This window comes from Delphinapterus leucas, chromosome 3 (genome assembly GCF_059928025.1).
Source record: "Delphinapterus leucas isolate spDelLeu-1000000601 "Yukka" chromosome 3, BTC_Dleu_Yukka2, whole genome shotgun sequence".
In the NCBI taxonomy this organism is placed as follows: domain Eukaryota; kingdom Metazoa; phylum Chordata; class Mammalia; order Artiodactyla; family Monodontidae; genus Delphinapterus; species Delphinapterus leucas.
In genome coordinates, this window is record NC_143131.1 from 137,413,936 (window position 1) to 137,436,063 (window position 22,128).

At 36.5% G+C, this 22,128-nt stretch overlaps 1 protein-coding gene across 2 annotated transcripts in view; it reads left to right on the forward strand.

Moving 5' to 3' along the window:
* The window catches only part of GABRG2 (gamma-aminobutyric acid type A receptor subunit gamma2), a 116,506-nt gene that overhangs the window by 18,642 nt on the left and 75,736 nt on the right, over nucleotides 1–22,128 (forward strand). Inside the window, exons 2-6 of one of the 2 annotated variants that reach the window (XM_089909635.1) lie at nucleotides 10,087–10,238; nucleotides 11,915–11,982; nucleotides 14,295–14,515; nucleotides 16,765–16,847; nucleotides 19,423–19,560. In XM_089909635.1, coding sequence (XP_089765761.1) covers nucleotides 10,087–10,238; nucleotides 11,915–11,982; nucleotides 14,295–14,515; nucleotides 16,765–16,847; nucleotides 19,423–19,560 — 662 coding nt within the window. Of the gene's footprint in view, nucleotides 1–10,086; nucleotides 10,239–11,914; nucleotides 11,983–14,294; nucleotides 14,516–16,764; nucleotides 16,848–19,422; nucleotides 19,561–22,128 lie in introns of those variants that run through there. The other variant, XM_022595160.2, reaches the window with a different exon arrangement.

Sequence of the window (22,128 nt, forward strand, 5' to 3'; positions counted from 1 at the left end):
GCCACAACTACTGAAGCCCGTGCACCTAGAGCCCATGAAGGCAACAAAAAAAGCCACCATAATGAGAGGCCTGCGCATTGCAACAAAGTGTAGCCCCGCTTGCTGCAACTAGAGAAAGCCAGCACTCAGCACCGAAGACCCAACACAGCCATAAATAAATAAGTAGATAGATAGATAGCAAGATATGCAAACTTCATTTGTGTTTCTAGAGTGAGAGAGAGCAGCCCCAAAAGCTGTGCTGGCTAGTTTGTCACCGTGTTGTAATAGTTCAACAACAATGCAAGTACAGTATCTAAGTTCTGTTATCTTGTAGAAAAAAAAATTACTGCATGAGACCAACATACTTGGGGCCCCAATTCAGGTACTGCCTTCTAAAAATTCTACTTTGGTGTACAGTGTACAAGATAAGTTGTCTCAGTTTCCCCAGGATAATTCAGATTTTGAAACCATGTACACTTTACCACTTCCTACCTGTGGCAGAGTGTACACAAGCAAAAAATTGCGAATATTATTTTTCCTTCTAGTGTATTTTTCATTTCAGTTATTGTAGTCTTCATCTCTGTTTGTTCTGCATATTTTCTAACTCTTTGTTAAAAGCTAACTTCCCACTCTATGCATCCATTCTCTTCCTGAGTTCTTTGATCATCGTTTTTTTTTCTTTAGATACCTGCTCCTTTTAATCACAAAATAACACAGTTCTCAGTTTCGTTTCTGCTTTGTTCAATTCCAACTGTAGCCTTTTTAACAAAACATTTTCCTATTAACTGAATTGTAAAAAATACAACCAAGCTTGTGCTTATTAAATATACATGTATATAAAAATCATACAAAAAGTACAAGATTGATTATGTTAGGAAACTTTTACAGAGTTAACAATCCTGTTTTTCCCTAAATCTTTAGTAAAGGGCCAAAGGTCAAATCTCTCTGTGCACAAAAACTCAATGTGACTGAACTCCTGAATTCAGTATCTAGGCATGCTATGCACAGAATTAACTTTAATATGCAGTCCTTAAAAGGAAAAAAAAAAAAAAAGTAACCAAAACACACCACAGGACAAAAAGTTCTTCTTAAATCAAATTTTGTTTGTGAATTCAGCAAAATAATTTCTATAAAATAAAACAGAAAAATATTTAAATAGAATAGGGTGGACTGTATCTGTTTGAAGGGGTATTTGGTTTTTAGACAGGTTGAGAATTGGTAACTTGAATGTGTGTAATTTTTTGGAACCTGTCTGATCATCTTTAGATCATTACTCTGAACACTTTCTCAGGTAGACTGCCTATCTCCACTTCACTTCTTCTTCTGGGGTTTTGTCTTATTCCTTCATCTGGAATATGTTCCTCTGATGTCTCATTTTGTCTAAGTTGCTATTTGTATTTTTATGTCTGTGGTAGATTAGTTATGTTTCTGTAGGAGGCGTCCTATGAGTCCTAGAAGTACACTCCCCTCTCAGCACCCAAACTATACGCTCTGGTGGTTCCCCCTAGGAGGGCTGCTTGGGTCCTTCTATTGTGGCAGGCTGACTATGTGGGCTGTCTTGTAGGCTTGGTTGGTCCCTAGTCTGGTTGGTTGCCAGGCCCTGCCTTGCGTGGATGCTGCTGGCTGCTGTTTAGTGGGGCCTGGTCACGTGGTGGCTGATTGAGGAACCCTAGGGGGCCACAGGGCTAGTGCTGGCTCACTGGTAGGCAGAGTCAGGGTGCCAGAGATTCTGGGGCCATTGCCTACCCACTGGCAGGTGAAGCCAGGTCCTGGGGTTAGTGCTGGACTACTGGCAGGCAGAGCTGGTTTCTGGAATCTGGCTGCAGGGCCCAGGGGTCCCAGAGCTCATTTCAGATCTATGGTAGTGGGTGCGGTTTCTGACACACACTGCTGGGGTGTCCTGAAGGTTGCGTTGGCCTGCTAGTGGGCAGAGCCAGGGTCTAGCTGGTCCCAGGGTAGGTTCTGAACTGTATTGTAGGATCATAATTTTCTTACTTCTGGTGTCTGCCCCCTGGCAGGTAAGGTTGATCTAGAGGCTTGTGCAGGCTTCCTGGCAGGAGGTGCCAGTGCCTGCCCACTGGTGGGCAGAGCTGGGTCTTGGCCCTCTAGTGACCTGTGCCCATGTCTAGGGGGCGTGTCTAGAGGTGGATGTGGGCTCTTTAGTCTTTAGGTAGCCTGTCTGCCACTGGTGGGGCTGTGTTCCCACCCAGTTAGTTGTTTGGCCTGAGGCGTTACAGCACTGGCACTTATAGGCTCCTGGGTAGGGCCAGGTCTTGGTGCCAATGAGCTATGGCAGCTGCTGTGTTCCCCAATACATCTGGTGTCAGTGTCTATGTCCCCAGGGTGAGCCGTAGCACCCCCTTCCCCCCAGGAGACTTTCCAAGACCAGCAGGTTAGGTCGGCCCACAGTGCTCTCAAATTACTGCTTTTGTCCTGGGTCTCAGTGTGCATCAGGTTTAGTGTGCACCTTTAAGAGTAAAGTCTCTGTTTCCCCCAGTCTCGTGGGGCTCCTGCAAAGCCCTGCTGGCTTTCAAAGCCAAATGCTCCGGGGGCTCATCTTCCAGCTACCAGACCCCTGGGCTGGGGAGCCTGACGTGGGGCTCAGAACTCTCACTTCTGTGGAAGAACCTCTGCAATATAATTTTTCTCCACTTCGTGGGTCGCCCAGCTAGGGGGTATATGATTTGATTATATTGCGAGTCCTCCCCCCGACCTGTCTCATCATGGTTCCTTCTTTATGTCTTTAGTTGGAGAAGGTCTTTTCTGGTAGGTTCCAGCCTTTTTCATCGATGGTTGTTCTGCACATAGTTATGATTTTGGTGTGCTCGTGAGAGGAGGTGAGCCCAGGGTATTTCTACTCTGCCATCTTGGCCGCTCTCTGAGATTATTATTTTTTATCATTTTGTAAATTATCACATAAAAGTGCTTTATAAGTAAAGGAATAAATTAAGAATGTGTCAGTTTAACAATCATTATTGTCATTACCAAAATGTATTATTATTTATGACATAAGAATTCCTGTATCCATTGATATGTCTTTCTTACCACAATTTAGCATCAACACTTTTATTTTTATTCTGACAGCCGTAGACAGTTAACATGACTTTAGAATTGCTTTCTTGGGTTAACCTTGGCCTTATTTCCTTTCTAGCCTCCCTAAATATCAATATTTTCAATATATGTTATTTGAGTTTTCATATGCAAGGAATCGATAGCATTTAATGAAGAAAGTGAAGACAATCGCTGGATGGCATTTTATATAGGCAGTTCATTTTAATATTACCTATAACTGTGACATATGCACATTTGTAAAGAGTGAGTTTTACCAAGTTAAGTTTCACAAACACTGAACCTTTAAAAATAATCTATACTCTCACTGATTCATTCAGTATTTTGAGAAAGTATTGATTGGGTGTTTTGTCAAGCACCAGACACTTGCAAAGTTTTGGGAAACAACACTGTTGAAGACAGATATTTCTTGTTGAAGACAGATATTTCTTGCCTATTATTTTGCTTTTAACATTCAAGTCTAAACCAAAATTTTAAACACTCTTTCTGTTGTTATTGTGAAATAAAATGTATATAAAGTACATAAGTAAATAAATATAGACCAGTGCATCGTCATTAATTGAAATAAAATCTCATGTTACCACCCACCATTTCTGGAAATAAATATTGCCAACACCCCAGAAGACATCCTCAACTCCCTCCTGATTTCTATCTACTTTCTTCTCCCTCAAAGTAATCACTGTTCTGACTTTGACCTCCATAGTTGAATTTTACCTGATACTAAATTTTATACAAACAGAAACACAGCGTATGTGTGAGTGTGTGTCTTGGGTGTATGTGGTGCATCTTTTGCTCAAATGCTTATTTTTCAGATTTATTTTGCTGCATGTAGTGGTAGTTCACTAGTTTGTATTGTTGTATAGTGTTTCATTATGTAAATATGCCATAATTTATTTATTCATTCTACTATTGATTTAGGTTATATAGATTTGTATTACCAATAATGCAACTGTGAACATTCTTGTACATGTCTTGGGGTAGATGTGTGCGTGCATTTCTTTTCGGAGTAAATCTAGGGATGCACTTGCTGGTTAATAGGATACACAGGTGTTCATCAATTGAATATAATGCCAAAATGTTTTCCTTCCAGCAGTGTATGAATGCTAGCCGCTCCACATTCTCCCACTTTTATTTATGAGTGAGTTAAAACAAATACACAACAACAGCAACAGCAAATGCAGTGAGGGCACTAACTGTAGGAAAATGGTCTTCAATGATATGCCTAGAACATGACCTGATATGCTTTTTTCCTATTTACACCCTTTGTTCCTAGTGACTGCTGTGGTTCTCTTCTCCACATTTTCCCTCCTTATCTTAAATATCCCAGTTTTCATTTGTTCTCTGTGAAGTCCACATGCTTTTGGGGATGTCGATTTCATCTTTGACACTAGTGGTAGGATATATAATTATACTAAAATAACAGAGTCCCACCCTCTAGCTATAGACATGGCTTCATATGTATGAATTCATATGTATTCAGGCCAGTGATTCACAAAATGAGACCCTCTGGGGACTTTTAGAAAAGTAAACTGGAAGAGTTTATCTCTGTTTTCATGGATATAAACAAGGAAGCATAGAGGTAAGGAGTTGTTGCTAGCGTCTTGTGACTGTACATTTAAGCCATCTTTGGGTTGAGGGTGATAGCATGGAGGACAGAAGGATGAGACAGAAAGAGTCTGAGGTTTTTTTGTTTTTTTTTTTGCTGTACGTGGGCCTCTCACTGTTGTGGTCTCTCCCGCTGCGGAGCACAGGCTCTGGACGCGCAGGCCCAACGGCCATGGCTCATGGGCCCAGCCGCTCCGCGGCATGTGGGATCCTCGCGGACCGGGGCATGAACCCGCGTTCCCTGCATCGGCAGGCGGACTCTCAACCACTGCGCCACCAGGGAAGCCCAAGAGTCTGAGTTTTTAAATACATAGTTGAGAAGCTGAATCAAAGCACCATGAGGCTTATCCTACATTAAGCTTTAAAGTTATATATCCCTCCCAATTTAGTTTGAATGTTTTGATACTTGCAAAAAAAATTCATCTTAGCTAATAAACCCCCAGAGAAATTGATTTGATATGGGTCATTGGCGATTGCTAATAAACTGTTTGCATTTCATACATAGGAATATATAATCTGATAATTGACTCAGTCAAATAAACACACTTACCAACAGCTGTTGACCTAATTATCAAAAAATTGAACGAGGGGGCTTCCCTGGTGGCGCAGTGGTTGGGAGTCCGCCTGCCGATGTAGGGGACACGGGTTCGCGCCCCGGTCCAGGAGGATCCCTCGTGCCGCGAAGCGACTGGGCCTGTGGGCTGTGGCCGCTGGGCCTGCGCGTCCAGAGCCTGTGCTCCGCAGCGGGAGAGGCCACAGCAGTGAGAGGCCCGCGTAACGCAAAAAAAATAATAAATAAATAAATAAATAATTGAACGAGGTGTGAGCTAAGGGGATCATTGTAGGCAGAATAATTCACCCAGAATCGATAGTTAGAATTTACCCCCCCTGCCCTCTACCCTCTGTGCATGTACACGCTGACATACTCACCTGTGCATAGAGCACCCTTCCCAACAAGTTCTGCATAGGTTCTTACATGTCCTTAATAGGAGATAATAGAATCCCATAGGCCACTAAAGGCTGTGTATGAAAGAGTAACTTGTGCCCCAATGCTCCTACTCACTAAACCACAGTGTTTCTCAGGAATCCCTGGTCCTCCAGGACAGTACAGAGGAAGTCTCCTCCTCCCATGATCAGATTGTAAGTCCCCTGTGCCCTCCGAGGATATATACTCACCTAGCATAGCTGTTCCTATACTTTATACCAAAGTCCACCTTTTGCTGTGCCTGGAAGACATTCTTTGAAATGAACTAGCTTATGCCTTACCCTTGCAGTGTGCATTGCTTTCCAAGTCATGAAAGAGTTTAAGTGAGGCAGCTGAACACATCCGTTAAGTTAAATTACAAGCTCTGCTTCTATTCCTCAGTGTGGGGAGATCAAATCATTGGTATCTGCAATGGCAAGTTTATGAAATTTGAATGTTATTAACTTTGTGCTGAAGGTGCCTTACTTTTATTGAACTCAGGCATAAACTAATTTATTGTCCTAAGGGAAAATTAGCTTGAGCAGCCATTTGTTTTAGATGATCTTATTTTTCTGATGAATGTACAGTCACAGATTCTTTGGTCCCAATTCTTTTTTCAAAGCCTAGCAGCATAATGGTTAAACATTTTGGTTTTGGCAAACTAAAATGACTATTGGTAAATATCATCGTTTTTCTTCATTTGCAAAGTGGAAATAATTGTAGGAATATCAGTGTTTTAAAGATTAAGTGGGAGAATGTATGTGAAGTCCTTAAAGTTATCCGTAGAACATGGTAAATATTTAACAATAGCCGTTGTTGGTAATATTATTTACCTTAGAAAAAGTAGCAAAAAAAAAAAGATTCTTTTCACAAATTTTAATTGTAAATTCCATGCATTCATGGAATTTATAGTTTAGTAATGGAAACAGACAATAAGCAAGTCAGTAAACATACATTGTAACAAATGCTATGAATCAAAGGACTGGCTAGAACATATAAAGGGTCAGGTTGGTGACAAAGGTAGATAGAACAGGAATGACCTCTACTCCTATTCAGAAGGTGATTCTTATGTTGAAAATTGAAAACTTAGAAGGAATAAGCCATGCCCAATATTGGTTTAGGAGTTGGAGAGAAGAAAAGATTGTAGGCAGAGAAATTCTGTGTTTATGATACCAAACACCAATGGATTTGAAGAAATCCAAATGAAAAGACAAATATTTTTGTTTCTCACCCAGATGTTTGCTGTTATACTACCCTAGGAGAGTACAGTGACTAGATTTTTCTTCTTACAAAACTCAGAGCTTATTGAATCCGTGAAAATATGAAATACCTGGATTAAAATTGTATAAACTGCATGATTAATCTTCACAGTGACAAATATCCAAAATATGTAGCAAAATTCAAGTAAAATCTTCTAATTGCGAGCAACCTCTCACTGCACATCTCTTCAGTATTTGTTTGTTTTTAAAAGCTTCTTTATTCTTAAATAAAATTGATTTTTGTTTCTGATTATAAACATGAACTCATTACATGTTTGTAATCATGCATAAATTCAAATCATGCATAAAAATGTAAAGATGAAAATTAAAATTAATAATCTAATTTACAACAGAGAGATTCAGAGTCAGAAGAACTAAAGTAGGAAATTAGTTGCAGCTTTCCAGCGCCTTAGTTGTGGCATGTGGGCTCCTTAGTTGTGACATGCAAACTCTTAGTTGCAGCAAGCATGTGGGATCTAGTTCTCTGACCAGGGATCAAACCCGGGTCCCCTGCACTGGGAGCATGGAGTCTTATTCACTGCACCAACAGGGAAGTCCCAGAAGTATCCCTTTTCTTTTCACATAATGTATTTTCCCTCCTGGTCTGCCAGAAAATAGTAATAATGGTAACATGGCACCATCACACTTGGATTATTTATTTGTTAGTATGAGGAAGTACAATGAACAAGCATACCAAACTGTTTAATATATCTTCCCTTTCCTTGAAGAAACTTTAATAGGATGCTTTTATCAGAGAGGGAAAGAGGGAAGGGGGAAGGGGAAGGACAGAGACGGAGAGAAAGGAAGAAGTTGAGATTTTTTTGAAAAGGCACTTTTGCCTGAACAAATTAAACAGTGATAAAATTTCATAATGATGACATCCAACATCCAGTGGGGCAACTACATTCTTTTCTCAATGAGTTATTAGGGGGATTTGAAAATTTCTTTGTCAGATAACTTTTTTTTTCTTCTTAAAGTAGTAAGGTTTAGGTCATAGGATTAGAACTCTATTACACAGAGTTCATCAGTGCTCTAGAGAAATGATGAATTGATTACTTGCTTACTAAGTTGATTCATGCCAGTCTGGCAGTTTGTGGGAGTGAATCTAATTATCAGTCTCTTACTTTCATTAATAGGTTGGAGCAAGTTAACTTCTCAAAGGAGGAAGAAGTAGTAAGATTTAGGTCATAGGATTAGAACTCTATTACACAGAGTTCATCAGTGCTCTAGAGAAATGATGAATTGAGGCTTAAGAGGAATTTTCGTATCAGACAACTGCTCTCTGCCTGCATTGAAGTAATTCTCTTTGAGAGCTGGTTGAAGCTTTGTCCAGCCCATCATACATACCCTCTAGGGGTGCTCTATGAAATTCAAATTTTGTTTAAAGTTCTTATGTTAACTGAAGTGCAAGATATAAGACTGGCTATGTCAGGTTTTATGCAAATGTGTGACTCAGTTTTTATGTTTCCTATTCATAAAGCTTTAAAGGAATAAAAAGATTACTTGCTTACTTAGTTGATTCATGCCAGTGATTACTTTTAAAATTTCATCTCCCATCCTCATTCTCAAACCAGATTAATCACATAATCAGCTTTCTCCTACCATATTTAGTCATTTATCTATTTATCTATACATATACATATGTTATATATGTATATATTTATCTATCTTGACAAATGAGTATAATTGAGTGTAATATATGATGTGAGAATATGATACATGTTCGGGGTACTGTGGCAGTGATTTGATTTCTGACAAGATTCTTTCTTACCATATCTTCAAGAAAATAAACTGAAGATGAGAAATGGGATGAGAAACTTTATTTTGTATTTTTTTATTTCACCATAAGCAACAAAAGTAACCAGTATTTACTGAATATTGATAAAAATTAAAATGGCAGCTTTTGCAAGGTTTTACATTGCCCCTAGATCTGGCAAATATAATCATTTTGTGTGTGGAGGGGAGGAGGATGGAGTTTGGGGCAGGGGAGAAGCAAACTATAGGAATTCCAGTATGCTTCCAACATCAGCCTTAGTTTCTGGTCCAATTGTGGCTTTTCTGATAGGTTTTGGCATAGAAAACTGAATCATAGACTATCGTGTCACTTTCTGATTATTCAAAATAGGTCATTTCACTTCTATGATTGTAGTACATTAACCATTAGTGTGAGTTTCTAGCTTAGGAGCTTTTGCTGTAATAAAGAGTGGTTTAAAGTCTACAGCTACATCTTTCTTCATAGTACCAGGTTCTTAACAATCAAAGATAAATGAACCGCCCTTGCTTTCAGTGCAAGTGAGGGAAAAAAAAAAAAAAAACAAAAAAACACATACACACACCCTGGAGGAAGGAAAGGCAGCAAGACTCAGCCTCTCCTTAGTAGTTCAGTTGAGGGGGGAGAGACTTGTCTGGCAGTTTGTGGGAGTGAATCTAATTACCAGTCTCTTACTTTCATTAATAGGTTGGAGCAAGTTAACTTCTCAAAGGAGGAAGAAGTAGACCTTATGCCTGAACTCCTAGACTACATTATGATCATTTAAGCATTGCTTTCACAAAAATAGTTGTGGTTTTTTTTTCATGATTCAGGCCAGAGTTGTTGTTTTTTTTTTAATGTGGAGCCTTCTTTTAATTTATTTATTTTTATTTTTGGCTGTGTTGGGTCTTCATTTCTGTGCGAGTGCTTTCTCTAGTTGTGGCAAGCGGGGGCCACTCTTCATCGCGGTGCACGGGCCTCTCTTGTTGCGGAGCGCAGGCTCAGTAGATGTGGCTCACGGGCCTAGTTGCTCCGCGGCATGTGGGATCTTCCCAGACCAGGGCTCGAACCCGTGTCCCCTGCATTAGTTGGCAGATTCTCAACCACTGCGCCACCAGGGAAGCCCGTGTTTGTTTTTTTATAAGTCCTTTGTAAAGTTGGGCAGGTGGACAGGAAGAACATCAACTATGGAAAAGGCAAAAGTAACTGGTAAAACATCGTATACTTATAGATGGGAGGACAGAGCATTCTGGAAAACTGAAGAGTATACTTTAATAGATTTTAATCTACATCTGTGAAATTTAATTAGCTAGACTAACCCTCAGCTGAGAATCTTCACTGTAATCCAGTGTGACTCATTCCTGTCATCCTGTTTCATTTCTCCTTTCCTACCAGTGGTCTGTGAGTAAAAGCAACTTGGATGGAGTCTATATTTCTTGACCAATATTTTGTTTTCTTAGCCTCACTAGCCAAAAATCTGATGATGACTATGAAGATTATGCTTCTAACAAAACATGGGTCTTGACTCCAAAGGTTCCGGAGGGTGATGTCACTGTCATCTTAAACAACCTCCTGGAAGGATATGATAATAAACTTCGACCTGATATAGGAGGTATGTTAAAACCTTTTGTGATGTGTGTTAGATAAAAGCAAGTCTACCACATGAGGAGAAAGCATCAGCCCATTTCAATAACCAGAAGGATCTAAATGATACTTTTACTAAACACTGTAAAAATAAAGAATGTATAAACAGCATTCAGGTCTGGGGGTAGACAGGGCACTGATAAGTTCAAAATGAAGAAAGATGATTTTCAAGTTAGCTTGAGAGATAGAAATTTAAATTTTCCTATACATCTCAGACAAAGACTATAGAAGAAAAGTGACAACTTCTTTTTGAAGAAACATCAAAAACAAACAAGCACATACTACTATATATAAAATAGATAACTAATAAGAACCTACTATATAGCATAGGGAACTCAGTAATCTGTAATGAACTACATGGGCATAGAATCTAAAAACGAGTGGATATATGTATATGTGGTACACCTGAAACTAACACAACATTGTAAATCAACTATACTCCAATAAAAACTAATTTAAAAAAAAGAAAGGACATACTGCTTATCTATAGCTGTGTAACAGACAACCACAACATTTCAGTGGTATACAGTAATAAGCATTTATTTAGCACTTTGCGGGGGGTGGTATAATCTAAGCTCAGCCAGGTTGGAGCTGCTCATTTAAGAAAGCTGTACTCTCATTCCACTCCTGGGACCAGCAGACTAGCTAGAAGTATCCTTCTCATGACAATAGCAAAGAACAAGAGAGAAAATAGAAACTCATAAGGCTTAATGCTTTCGTCCATATATTATTGGCCAATGCAAGTCAAATGGTCAGGCTCAAAGTTCAGAGGCAGAGAAGTAGCCTCACTGATGTGAAGGCAAGGGTACAGATGCAGGGAGGAGTGAAGAATCCAGTGCATCACAGAGACTTACAGCATGGCACTTCAAGGAAAATGGATAAAGATGAGAGAAATGTACTTGTTGAATTGAAGCCCAGAATGAATGGTATTATGAATCCTCGTTCATTAAATGTTAAATGAAAATGGAGCATATTCATTAGGCCATGGATGTAATACTACATGATTTTTAATATCAGTCCTCTTTGACGAATAGGTGTGTATTGGATTTCCATATGGTTTCCTCATATTATTTGATGAGTCACAGAATTCATTAAATCATTGAGGAAGATTGATTTTGTATTGGCTAGAGGTGAATGAGGATAAAGTGGTCATAAAAGGAATCAACAGGGAGGAATGTTTCAAAAACAATTCATAATACTTTTTGCTTTTTATGTCTCCATGTTTCTAATGCTTATTAATTTCTAGATCACTAAGTAGCTATTTTTTTCTATATGGGCCCAGTCAAGTTAGAATGCCCAAATCAATTCTAGAACTTAAAGGAAAAATAATAAAATTCAGGATATCTGAGAGATGGATGAAGAAAATCTGAGCAGTGTTTTCTTATTTATTCATTTTTATATGGTCTTAAAAAGATAATCAGTTTCAAAACTCTGCTATGCTTTGTTATTGTATTTATGTGCTTAAGATACTTCTTTGAAAATAAATAGCTAAATGTAGCAAATTAGTCACTAGCAACAAGTTAGCTGTGAATAAAGCACTTCTAATGTAGCAAAATAAATAAATCTCTTTCTAGAATAAAAAGGACTAAGCATTAAAATATTATGCTTCTCCTTATGCACATATTTCTATGGTTCTCTTTACAGTGAAACCAACATTAATTCACACAGACATGTATGTGAATAGCATTGGTCCAGTGAATGCTATCAATATGGTAAGTTTCTATTTGGTTGTCTATTTTATTAACATATTAGAGAGGAAATGTGGTAACACGGAAATAGCAAGGGCTATACCAACAAAAAAAATTTGGAAGGGAGAGAGAATCTTTCAGATCCTTTTTTCTCCCTTGTAATATAAAGATAATTATTTTAAATGATTTGTTACAAAAATTAAATGTGATCATATGTATAAAATTACCTTGGGTAAATGCTATAATCTTAAAATTCAACACTCACTGCTTATTTGGTAGGTCCTGCTTACTACAAAATAAAATATAGTGCTCTACTACTTTTTAGAATATTCAAGGTGTGAAGAGGTCATAGTTTGCTTCAAATCAGAATTGTTTCTCAGAAGAAATAGTGCATTAGATTTAACAATAAATGTAACTTTGTTCTTTTATAAAGCTTTCTATCCAAATCTGAAATAAGAAATTAGATTGGAGCCTATATAGAATAGAGTAGAACATAACATAACATAACATAACATAACATAACATAACATAACATAACATAACATAACATAACATAGTGATACTGTAACTTTAAAATAGTGTTTGCCAAGCAAGCAATAAGGATGCTCTGCTGAGTCAGAGAGATGAAAAACGTTTATTGCTTTCAACTGGGCTGATTAAAAAAAAGTATACCACCACCTGCATACTCCATGCAAGTAAGTTTGCTTGTTTCACTATTAAACAAATGCTAACATGTTACTTCTTTACAACTAAAATTCTGATGCAAGTTGTAAATATCTAAGAAGAATCAGCTATATATGTAGTTTATTTAAACACAGAACTTACAGTTTCAGGAATACTAGTGCCCAGAACTACTGTCCCAGGATCACAGTTTATGAAATGCTGGTTTAAAGAATTTTAAACCTTTTGTTTGTGTGTGTATGCTTGCCAAAATGTGGATCAGAAATTATTGAGCTACTCTACCTATTGGCACATCACTGATTAGTTGATAAAGAATTTCATAGAAGAAGTTCCCCTCTCATTACTTGTGGACTGCAAATATGCAATTAACCAGTAAACAAAGTGATATGACTTACTCCAGTGACAATGTAGTGAATTACAGTGAGATACAGGGGCAGGAGTGCAAGGATATAATCCAGAACAATGCAAATTCGTCAAAGGAAGAAGATTATAGTCTCATCCTGATTTTTTGTATTCTTCATCATACGTGGTGGTGGGTTGAGGGGATTAGACTAGGAAATGTGAATGACTCCCATCCCCCAACTCTCATATTCTAAGAACACTGGGGGTCATGTTCTAAGAACACCAAGGGTTTGTTCTTTAATTTTCTCATTTACAGACATGATTAAAATAGAATTATAAAATCATGCTAAATAATATCTAAATATGATAGGCAAATTAGATCTTGGGTGTTATGATCCCAGGACTAATTCACATCACACTTTCTTTTCTTTGATTAAAGTTGCCACTTTAGTGATATATACGTACATGAGGGTATAATTATTACAGAGTCACTTGTCATCATAGCACTTTTTAAATATGTTCTGTGATAGAGATTAGTACAGTAGTAAAGATTGTCTTTTAATTGGTGCATTTCCTCTTGTTTATAAAAAGAAGACAACAACTGTAATAGTAAAAACTAAAAATAGTTACCTTACTTTGGATGTTTGCTGTCTGCCAGACAGGGCACAAAGTGCTTTTTGTGTATAGCGTGTTCCCCTTTTCTATCTTCATACTACCTAACAAGATAGATTCTCTAGGATCCTCACTTCATTGTGAGGTGAGGCAGCTTAGCTTCCAGAGCTCTGGTTTAGAACTGTTTTGAGAACGGTTCTGGACTTTCTTTTACTCTGTAGCAGTGGTTTTTGAACCTGAGTAACTGATCTCCTCAAGAGACAACTGGCAATGTCTGGAGATATTATTAGTTGTCACAACTTGGGGGTGGGGTTTGTTTTTGGTGCTACTGGCACCTAGTAGGTAGACGCTAGGAATGGTAGTAAACATCCTAAATTACACAAGACAGCCCCCGTGACAAAGAATTAGCTGGCCCAAAATAACATGAGAAACTGCTCCATAAATACCTAATGCAAACAACTGTGTCAGGGCTATGATCTTTTACCAGAATTCACTTAGGTCTATTTTTTCATAATGTATTGTCTACAAAAGATGGGTGAGTCTCCTTAGCCAAGCTTCTGCTTTCTTTTGGACTATTCAAAGCCAAAGTAGGTTTGCTTTGTTTTGGCAATGAGAACATATGTGATAAATACACACAAACGCTCTACAATACAATCCTACTATATAAAAGATGTTCCATTTCATCTTTTTCTTTAAAACAGGAATATACAATTGATATATTTTTTGCCCAAACATGGTATGACAGACGTCTGAAATTTAACAGCACCATTAAAGTCCTCCGATTGAATAGCAACATGGTGGGGAAAATCTGGATTCCAGACACTTTCTTCAGAAATTCCAAAAAGGCCGATGCACACTGGATAACCACCCCCAATAGGATGCTGAGAATTTGGAATGATGGTCGAGTGCTCTACACTTTAAGGTATTCTTTTGGAAAAGGAAAGGAGTAATTGCTGGGAATAAAGCAAAGATCAGTCATGTTCTCTTAAAACAGAAAGAACGAAAGATGTCAAGCCTAAATCAGGGTTGGCATGCTTGATCAAAATAGTACGTGATGATACAAAATTAGTTTTTTTTCTGTTATCAATGAACTTTTTCAAAGGACATAGGTATAACATTTTCTTTGACTGATGTGAGAACTCTGTTTTCTCACAGGGACATGAGCCTAATAAAAAAGTAAGCACAGCAGATATTTAAATTATTTGTATATATTTTCAATAATAGTTATGAATAGTATGATTCTTCTAGGTCTTACTATCCAGGAACTTGTAGCTTCAAAATGGTTCATGTTAAATGCCTTTCTAACATATATTTTATGCCATAGGTAATATTCAAGATATAAAATATAATACTTTAAACTGGATCCAAAGCCTTTATCATCAGAGTTATATCAGTTACTAGAAAAAAGAGCCACAATTACAAAAGAAATTCATTGCATATATTTTGATTTCATCATGGGTTTTATTAAATTAGATGTAAGGTAATGACTGGAATTAGACTCTAGTGGAAATCAAATTTTGTCTGCTAAATAAGAGCTCAGTCTAACTTTTGAAGTATTAAGTAAAGTCACACTATCTCAAGTTCCTTTATCGTTCTCATAATACTATAGTCATTTTTCCACTTGTATTAACTTGCAGAGTCACTGTACAATATTAAATTATGGACCCCAGCTCAAAAATATCTCTCATAAGATTCATTCAAGATTTGAATGAGTTTGCCAATCTATATAGAGAGATGATTTTATTCTTATCTATAATGATAAGCATTATCTTATCTATAATGAGTTATGAATATGTTGTTTGTCTATAATGAGTTGCTTATCTATAATGAGTTATGAATATGTGTGTATACACATAGATATATATCTATGTACCTATCTGCAATCTACATTATCTTCAATTTTAACCATTCCAGTTTAATTTGGAGAAATGATACTAATAAAATATCTAAATTAATTATAATTTCACTTATGAATAAAACTAATCTTTTCTTTGGAAGAGCATATAATCACTGAGTGACAGTGATTAAAACCTCTAGCTTTGGAGACATAATCTTGGGTTCAAATCTCAACTATGCCACTAGATTTGTGGCTTTGGACAAGTCCAAGTACAATAAAGCCATAATAACTCTTATTAAATGAGAGAAAAATTCACCTTACTCAGTGCCATGCAGACAATTAAGGGCCCAATGATTATTAATTATATCTTAAGATCAGTAATTGCTCTATTATACCATAGAAAAATAAAATCTTCCCAATTAAAATTTATTCTTAACTTTTAATATAAAATGTTTATAAAACAACTTTTATTACTTTGATTGATATCTGTAATTGTAAGAAATATAGCTAACAAATATGAAATTTAAAAAATCATCAACCCATCACCATTACAATTTAACAATATACTCATACTTCCCCAAAGGTTGTCAAAACATCTAGGACTCCTTTAAATTTTCTCCCTCCTAGAGTCCCAGGCTCTACTGGGAAAGAAAATCTGTATGTTTAGTAAGCACCTCAGATGCAAAACAATTGAGACTCATTGGCAAACATTTTTCTGATATGTCTGTGTATATGTATTTAACATTTCTTGATTGCTATTAGATATTCTTCTACTCTTTAACATCCTATATAATGCCTTTATAGTGTTCCTTTGTAAGAATGCATAATACTCCATTGTGAAACATAGGTATTTTTAAACTCACATATAGTAATTTAAAGCTAACAGCTAACAAGTACTTATAAAGAGAAAGTTCTGCTTTAATTAGCAGATAAGATCTGAGAATTATCTGCATTCATTTACATGCAGTGAATGAGTTTAAGTTCTTAAAACAGTTTGTTCTATTCAGTAAGTTAAGTGCATTCACTGAGCAATCTCATGTGTGCGATTAATTTGCCAAAAACATTATGGGATAATAAATATTGAGAAAATCGAGTTGCAGGTCAACGAGATCCTATTGTTTAGTCTGTGAAAGTAAAAGGACTACATTAAGCCTTAAACAATTTTCTCCTGGACTTGGTGAATGTCTTCAGTGAGGATCACCTTTTGTTATCAATAAGAATGTGTGACATACTCTCCAGGAATAAAAACAAATGGTCACTAGAAATTGTGCTAATGTACATTTTTTAAAACAGTCTAAAATCTTTCTATTCATGTTTCATATCTTCCTATTTAGGTTGACAATTGATGCTGAGTGCCAATTACAGTTGCACAATTTTCCAATGGATGAACACTCCTGCCCCTTGGAATTCTCCAGTTGTAAGTAATACTCATTCTATATTCTGCATCCCCTCTCACCACTTAGTCTTTCTGATTGCAATATCAGTTAATTGGGAGACTTAAACAGAATGCAAAATTGCATTAAGCAGTGTTGTTGACTTTGAAGATTTTGACAATCTCTTTCGTCATAAAAAAAGGATCTATTTTATCAGGAATTACGAATAGATTTCATTGAGGCATAAACTTTTAATAAACTGGCAGTTGTTTCCTGGAGCCCTTTGTTGAGAAGGATTGTAAAGCTTGTCCTGGCCTCAGTAGAAAGAGGTAAATGTGCATTATACATCTCCACCCCCTCCGCGGGTCCAGAAGAGAGTAGCAGTACATTTGCTAGTTGTTTTCTCCCTTTACATATCAGGACACACAGAGATCCAACAATGTTGCTTGTTCATTCCAGTTTTATATATCTATAAAGATAACAAAATTGAAAATTACCTCTTCCACCTGGAGTTCTAGTAATGCCTAAAACTAGTTATCTACCAGTGAGCAAAAGGCTGATTTTGGGTGTCATGTGGGTCCAATTCAAATCCCAACTCCATCACTAAAGACTTGAGCAAATTACTAAATCTCTCAATGAGTTCATAACACAGGTGCCCAATAGAAATTATAATACCTGCCTCACCTCAATATTGTTTTGTTGATATATGTAAAATGGTTGGTACACTACATCACACATAATAAGATTTAATCAAAAGCTCTATTATTTTATTAATTATTATTATCATCAGATAATAGACTATAGCAAGAAGAGCATGATGATTCTAATACAAATTAAGCTTTAGTAACCTTCGCAGCTATTTTCTGTCTGAATCGAAAAGAAGCCTCAGTTTCCCCTACGTTTGCCTCACTATTTGTTCTGCATTTGTGTTAGATTGCTCACCTCCTTCTTATTTTTGGACTGTAAATTGTGCATATTGGGTAGAATGAAAAACTGGCTATGAGTCTTAAGTTTTTAATATAGGTAAAATTTCCCAGCCAGAGAGTGATGGAGGCTCCTAAGAACCAACTAAATCATAATAACAATACTTTCAAAAAAAGAAAGAAAAAAGATGAGAAAACCAATCACCTGTTTTCAATAAACATCATTTCCAGAGAGAACCGAAGGAAAACTTCACTGTATATTATATATATTGAGAAAAATTTCCATTATAGATCTTATTTCATATGTTCTACTTCATCCAAGAATAGAATATTTTTTAGTGAAAGCTTACCTAAGGTTTAGAAGATTGGATTTCTTTTCTTTTAATTTTCCAACTGGGACTACTCCTCTACTGAGTCAGCTAAACCTTAAGAAATAGTGATTTCTATGCCATCAGATTCCTGATTGACAATTGTCTTCTGAACCCAAAATCAACTTAATATTACTTATTGCTATTAAAACAATTCAATCACCAACATGTTCTCCATAGGAAGTTCCTTAATATTATCATTCGTATTCTCAGTTTTCACCACATCCAGCCCTACCAGCGTGCTACCACCACTCAATAGCAATCTGGGGATTCGGCTTTCTTTTTTCTTTCTTCTTATTAATAAAATATAGTGGACAAAGAGTTGGACCAAAAGAAAGGAAAAAAAGGAAACAAGGGATTTTATTCCAAGAAGTCAATCAGCCTCCATAATCAAAATTACCTTTCCACAGCATTATTAGAAGACAAACAATTGAGAAGATTTCTAGTTTTATTATTTATCTATCTATCTTACTTGAGTTTATTCTGCAGCTTACTTATAAAATAATGTTTATGCATTCAGCAAATATATATTGACCATCAATTCCATGAAATAAGTATGATCATCATCCCCATAAGTAAATGAATAATTTAGAAGAAAAATTGAGAAAGCTTTCTAGGATATTATGGCTAGGAAAAGGTACTGATAATCATTATATTATCAGTGTAATATTTCTTTCATGAATGCTTTCTGTTGTTTTGGCTGAACCTAACTGAGCTGTAAGGAATCTACATAGTTCTCATTGGTATCTTCCCCTTGGCATTTCTACTTACTGCTTTTAGTTGCAGATTTCTGTGTATATTAAAATGAAGCCTCAACAAATTGAGAGAGAGAATAATGTAAATAGTTGAGGTAATTTTTCCCAATCATCTTCTATTCCAAGGACATGCCCTGGGGAGGGATTTGAGTCTGCTCTTCTTCCATTATTTTCTGTTTTCTGCATGACTCTCAAAATCTTGCCCTGTTGACTCGGTTTCACCATAAACAATATCTTGCATATGTACTATATACTGGCTACTTTTTATATCTTACCCCAGACAATGTAAAGTATGTGTATAGTATATACAAAACCATGTATAGTGTACCTTCTATGCAATTTAAGTGCTTTTCATGGGTAATTTTGACCTCATGGTTTTTAAATCTAATTTCCCATTAGGATATGGGAAATTGTATTGATTTTCCGTATGGTAATGCTTTTTAGTCCAAGATCCTCATCGAAGTGAAAACTATCTCTCTTGGTATCTCCCTCAGTGTCTTGTTCATAGAAGGTGGTTGCCACATATGTTCATTTTTAATCATTTAAAATGTGTGCTTTCTTATCTCATGGCAGATGGCTATCCACGTGAAGAAATTGTCTATCAATGGAAGCGTAGTTCTGTTGAAGTGGGTGACACAAGATCTTGGAGGCTTTATCAATTTTCATTTGTTGGACTGAGAAATACCACTGAAGTAGTGAAGACAACTTCTGGTAAGATGCACTTGAAAATAATTTTGAGTGACCCTTCCAGAGTTTAAATTCTGGTGTATATGATTTAGAAGCTTTCAACACTTGTCTAGAAATGATATTCAGAAAATTAAATGAAGTGTTTTCATTTACTAGAGAAAATTATAATTGGTATTCTAGTACAATACATAAATATAAATGGATTTTATCAATTTAAAGCAAATTAGATTCAAATTGGATAAGCAAATTATTTGCTTAATTCCCTTATGAAAAATAAGTAACAGTTATTAAAAAAGAAGAAAATACTTAATAGGCATAATGTTTCTTTTAAGAAATATGTTTCATATTTAAAGTATCACATGGGAAAGATTAGCTTCTCAAAAATGCAGAAAAGTGACCAGAGTGGATATGACTAATTCCATGTTCAGTAATTAAATATTTTGAACTGGCTTCATCAGTGAATAAGGGACTGGGTTTTGGTGTCAGGCCTGGGTTCAAATCCCAACTCCATCATTTACCAGCTACATATTTTAAGAAATTACTGAATTTCTCAGGGGAGCAGCTCTCACAGATAACCAATGTGGACAAAAGATCTGCCTCACAGTCATACTGTATGTATTTTAAAAAAAAAAAAAGGTAAAATGCTTAGAATGATACCTAACACTTAGCATTCAATAAGTAGTAGTGCCTAGTAGTATTAGTTATAATTATCAAGTATGCATGGGACCTAATGTGGTCAGGACTTCAGTTTTTTTCAAGAGAAACTAAAAATCTATAGTATTTTTATATCAAATATCACAATTTTTAATGGTATTAATTGAAGGTGATTTAAAAAACCATGTGGGGTAAGTCAAACATATTTCCAGACCAGATCTGTCTCATGGGTGGCTATAGGTTAATACAAACCCTCTGCAATGCTGAGTGCGTATTTTTTTTTAATTTTTCTAAAAATTAATTTATTTATTTTTGGCTGTGTTGGGTCTTCGTTTCTGTGTGAGGGCTTTCTCTAGTTGTGGCAAGTGGGGGCCGCTCCTCATTGCGGTGCGCAGGCCTCTCACTATCGCGGCCTCTCTTGTTGCGGAGCACAGGCTCCAGATGCGCAGGCTCAGTGATTGTGGCTCACGGGCCTAGTTGCTCCGCGGCATGTGGGATCTTCCCAGACCAGGGCTTGAACCCGTGTCCCCTGCATTGGCAGGCAGATTCTCAACCACTGCGCCACCAGGGGAGCCCCTGAGTGCATATTCCATATAGATTATTCCAGCTGCTCCTTTTTAAAGTTATGTGAATTTAAATGTCCTAATTTCAAATATAAACATTGTGTTCATAGCTTACCATATTAAGACATACTTTTTATATTTGTTACCATGAATTAAGCTGTTTTCTATTGATTTATTCATGCATACCTGATTGTCTTCCTCCTGAAATTAATAGGACATATTTTTGTGTTGACTAATTTAGAAAAAGGCCTTGGTCTGTTGTACAAGGAGAAACAAATTACAGACCTAGACAGAAATGGAAATTTAAGATTCTACCTTCATAAGCATCATCCTCTAAATCAAAAACCTAACATTGTTTTTGGCATTTGCAGATTTCTTCAAAAAAAAAAAAAAGTTGCAAAAAGAATCTGAAATAAAATCAAAGAAATGCTCTAGTTTATTTTTAAAATGTGGCCTTATGTTCGCTTATTCATTGGAAATACTGACCATCAAGTACTAGAACAGTCTTTATTTTAGTCCCCAAAACAGATTCAGGACTGCCTTAGAACAGGTCTTCCATCTGTGAGACAGCACATGTAAAAATAACCTCTAAGTCTGTATGCTTCCAGAATAAGAAATTGGACATTAAGTTCTGTTGTATATTCATATCTGTATAGTTATTACAGCACCCTAAAACAGAACCCACAAATTTATGACTAGCAGATCTTTTGTTCAGTCATTTAAGCCCGGAGTGGCATTAAAACCAAACAGTGGTGAGGGAAGTGTTGGCTTTATATCATAGGGTTTGACATCATCCCCTTCCCAAAGTCTCATACTGAGAATAATCTAGAGTATTTACTGTCTAATAAGAGATACATCCAAAAGAAAATAATCTATTTACTTAAAGCATGGCAAGAAAATTTATCAAGATATCACAAGGCTATCACTCTTCCTAGAGAAATCAAAGCAAAACCGTATTGATATCAGATTTGATATGAGTAGCATCATTTAATTGATTGTATCAACTCCTTGTGAATTTTAATACGGGGGTTAGCCTCCACCTTGGTCTTGTCCACTCCCTGCTCTTGCTGGTTTGTTTTTTGTGTGTGGTATCATTCCAGTTGCCTGTGGGAAGAGAAAGGGCTGAGTTGAAAGTTAACACCAATGCCGACAGGCAGCCTGATTATTGTGACAGTTGATTTTGTAATGATTGGAAGTTTCTGTGTGATCTTTGTTTTATTTCTGATGCCATTCTTATCTTCAAAGCATGGCTCCATAACTAGTTAATATCTACAAGGAAGTTATATTAACAACTTTCTTGGGAAGTTATCAGAAGATCAAAATTATAGCCTTTTTGAATCTTGACCATTACAACAATGTGGTTTTCTCTTAGACT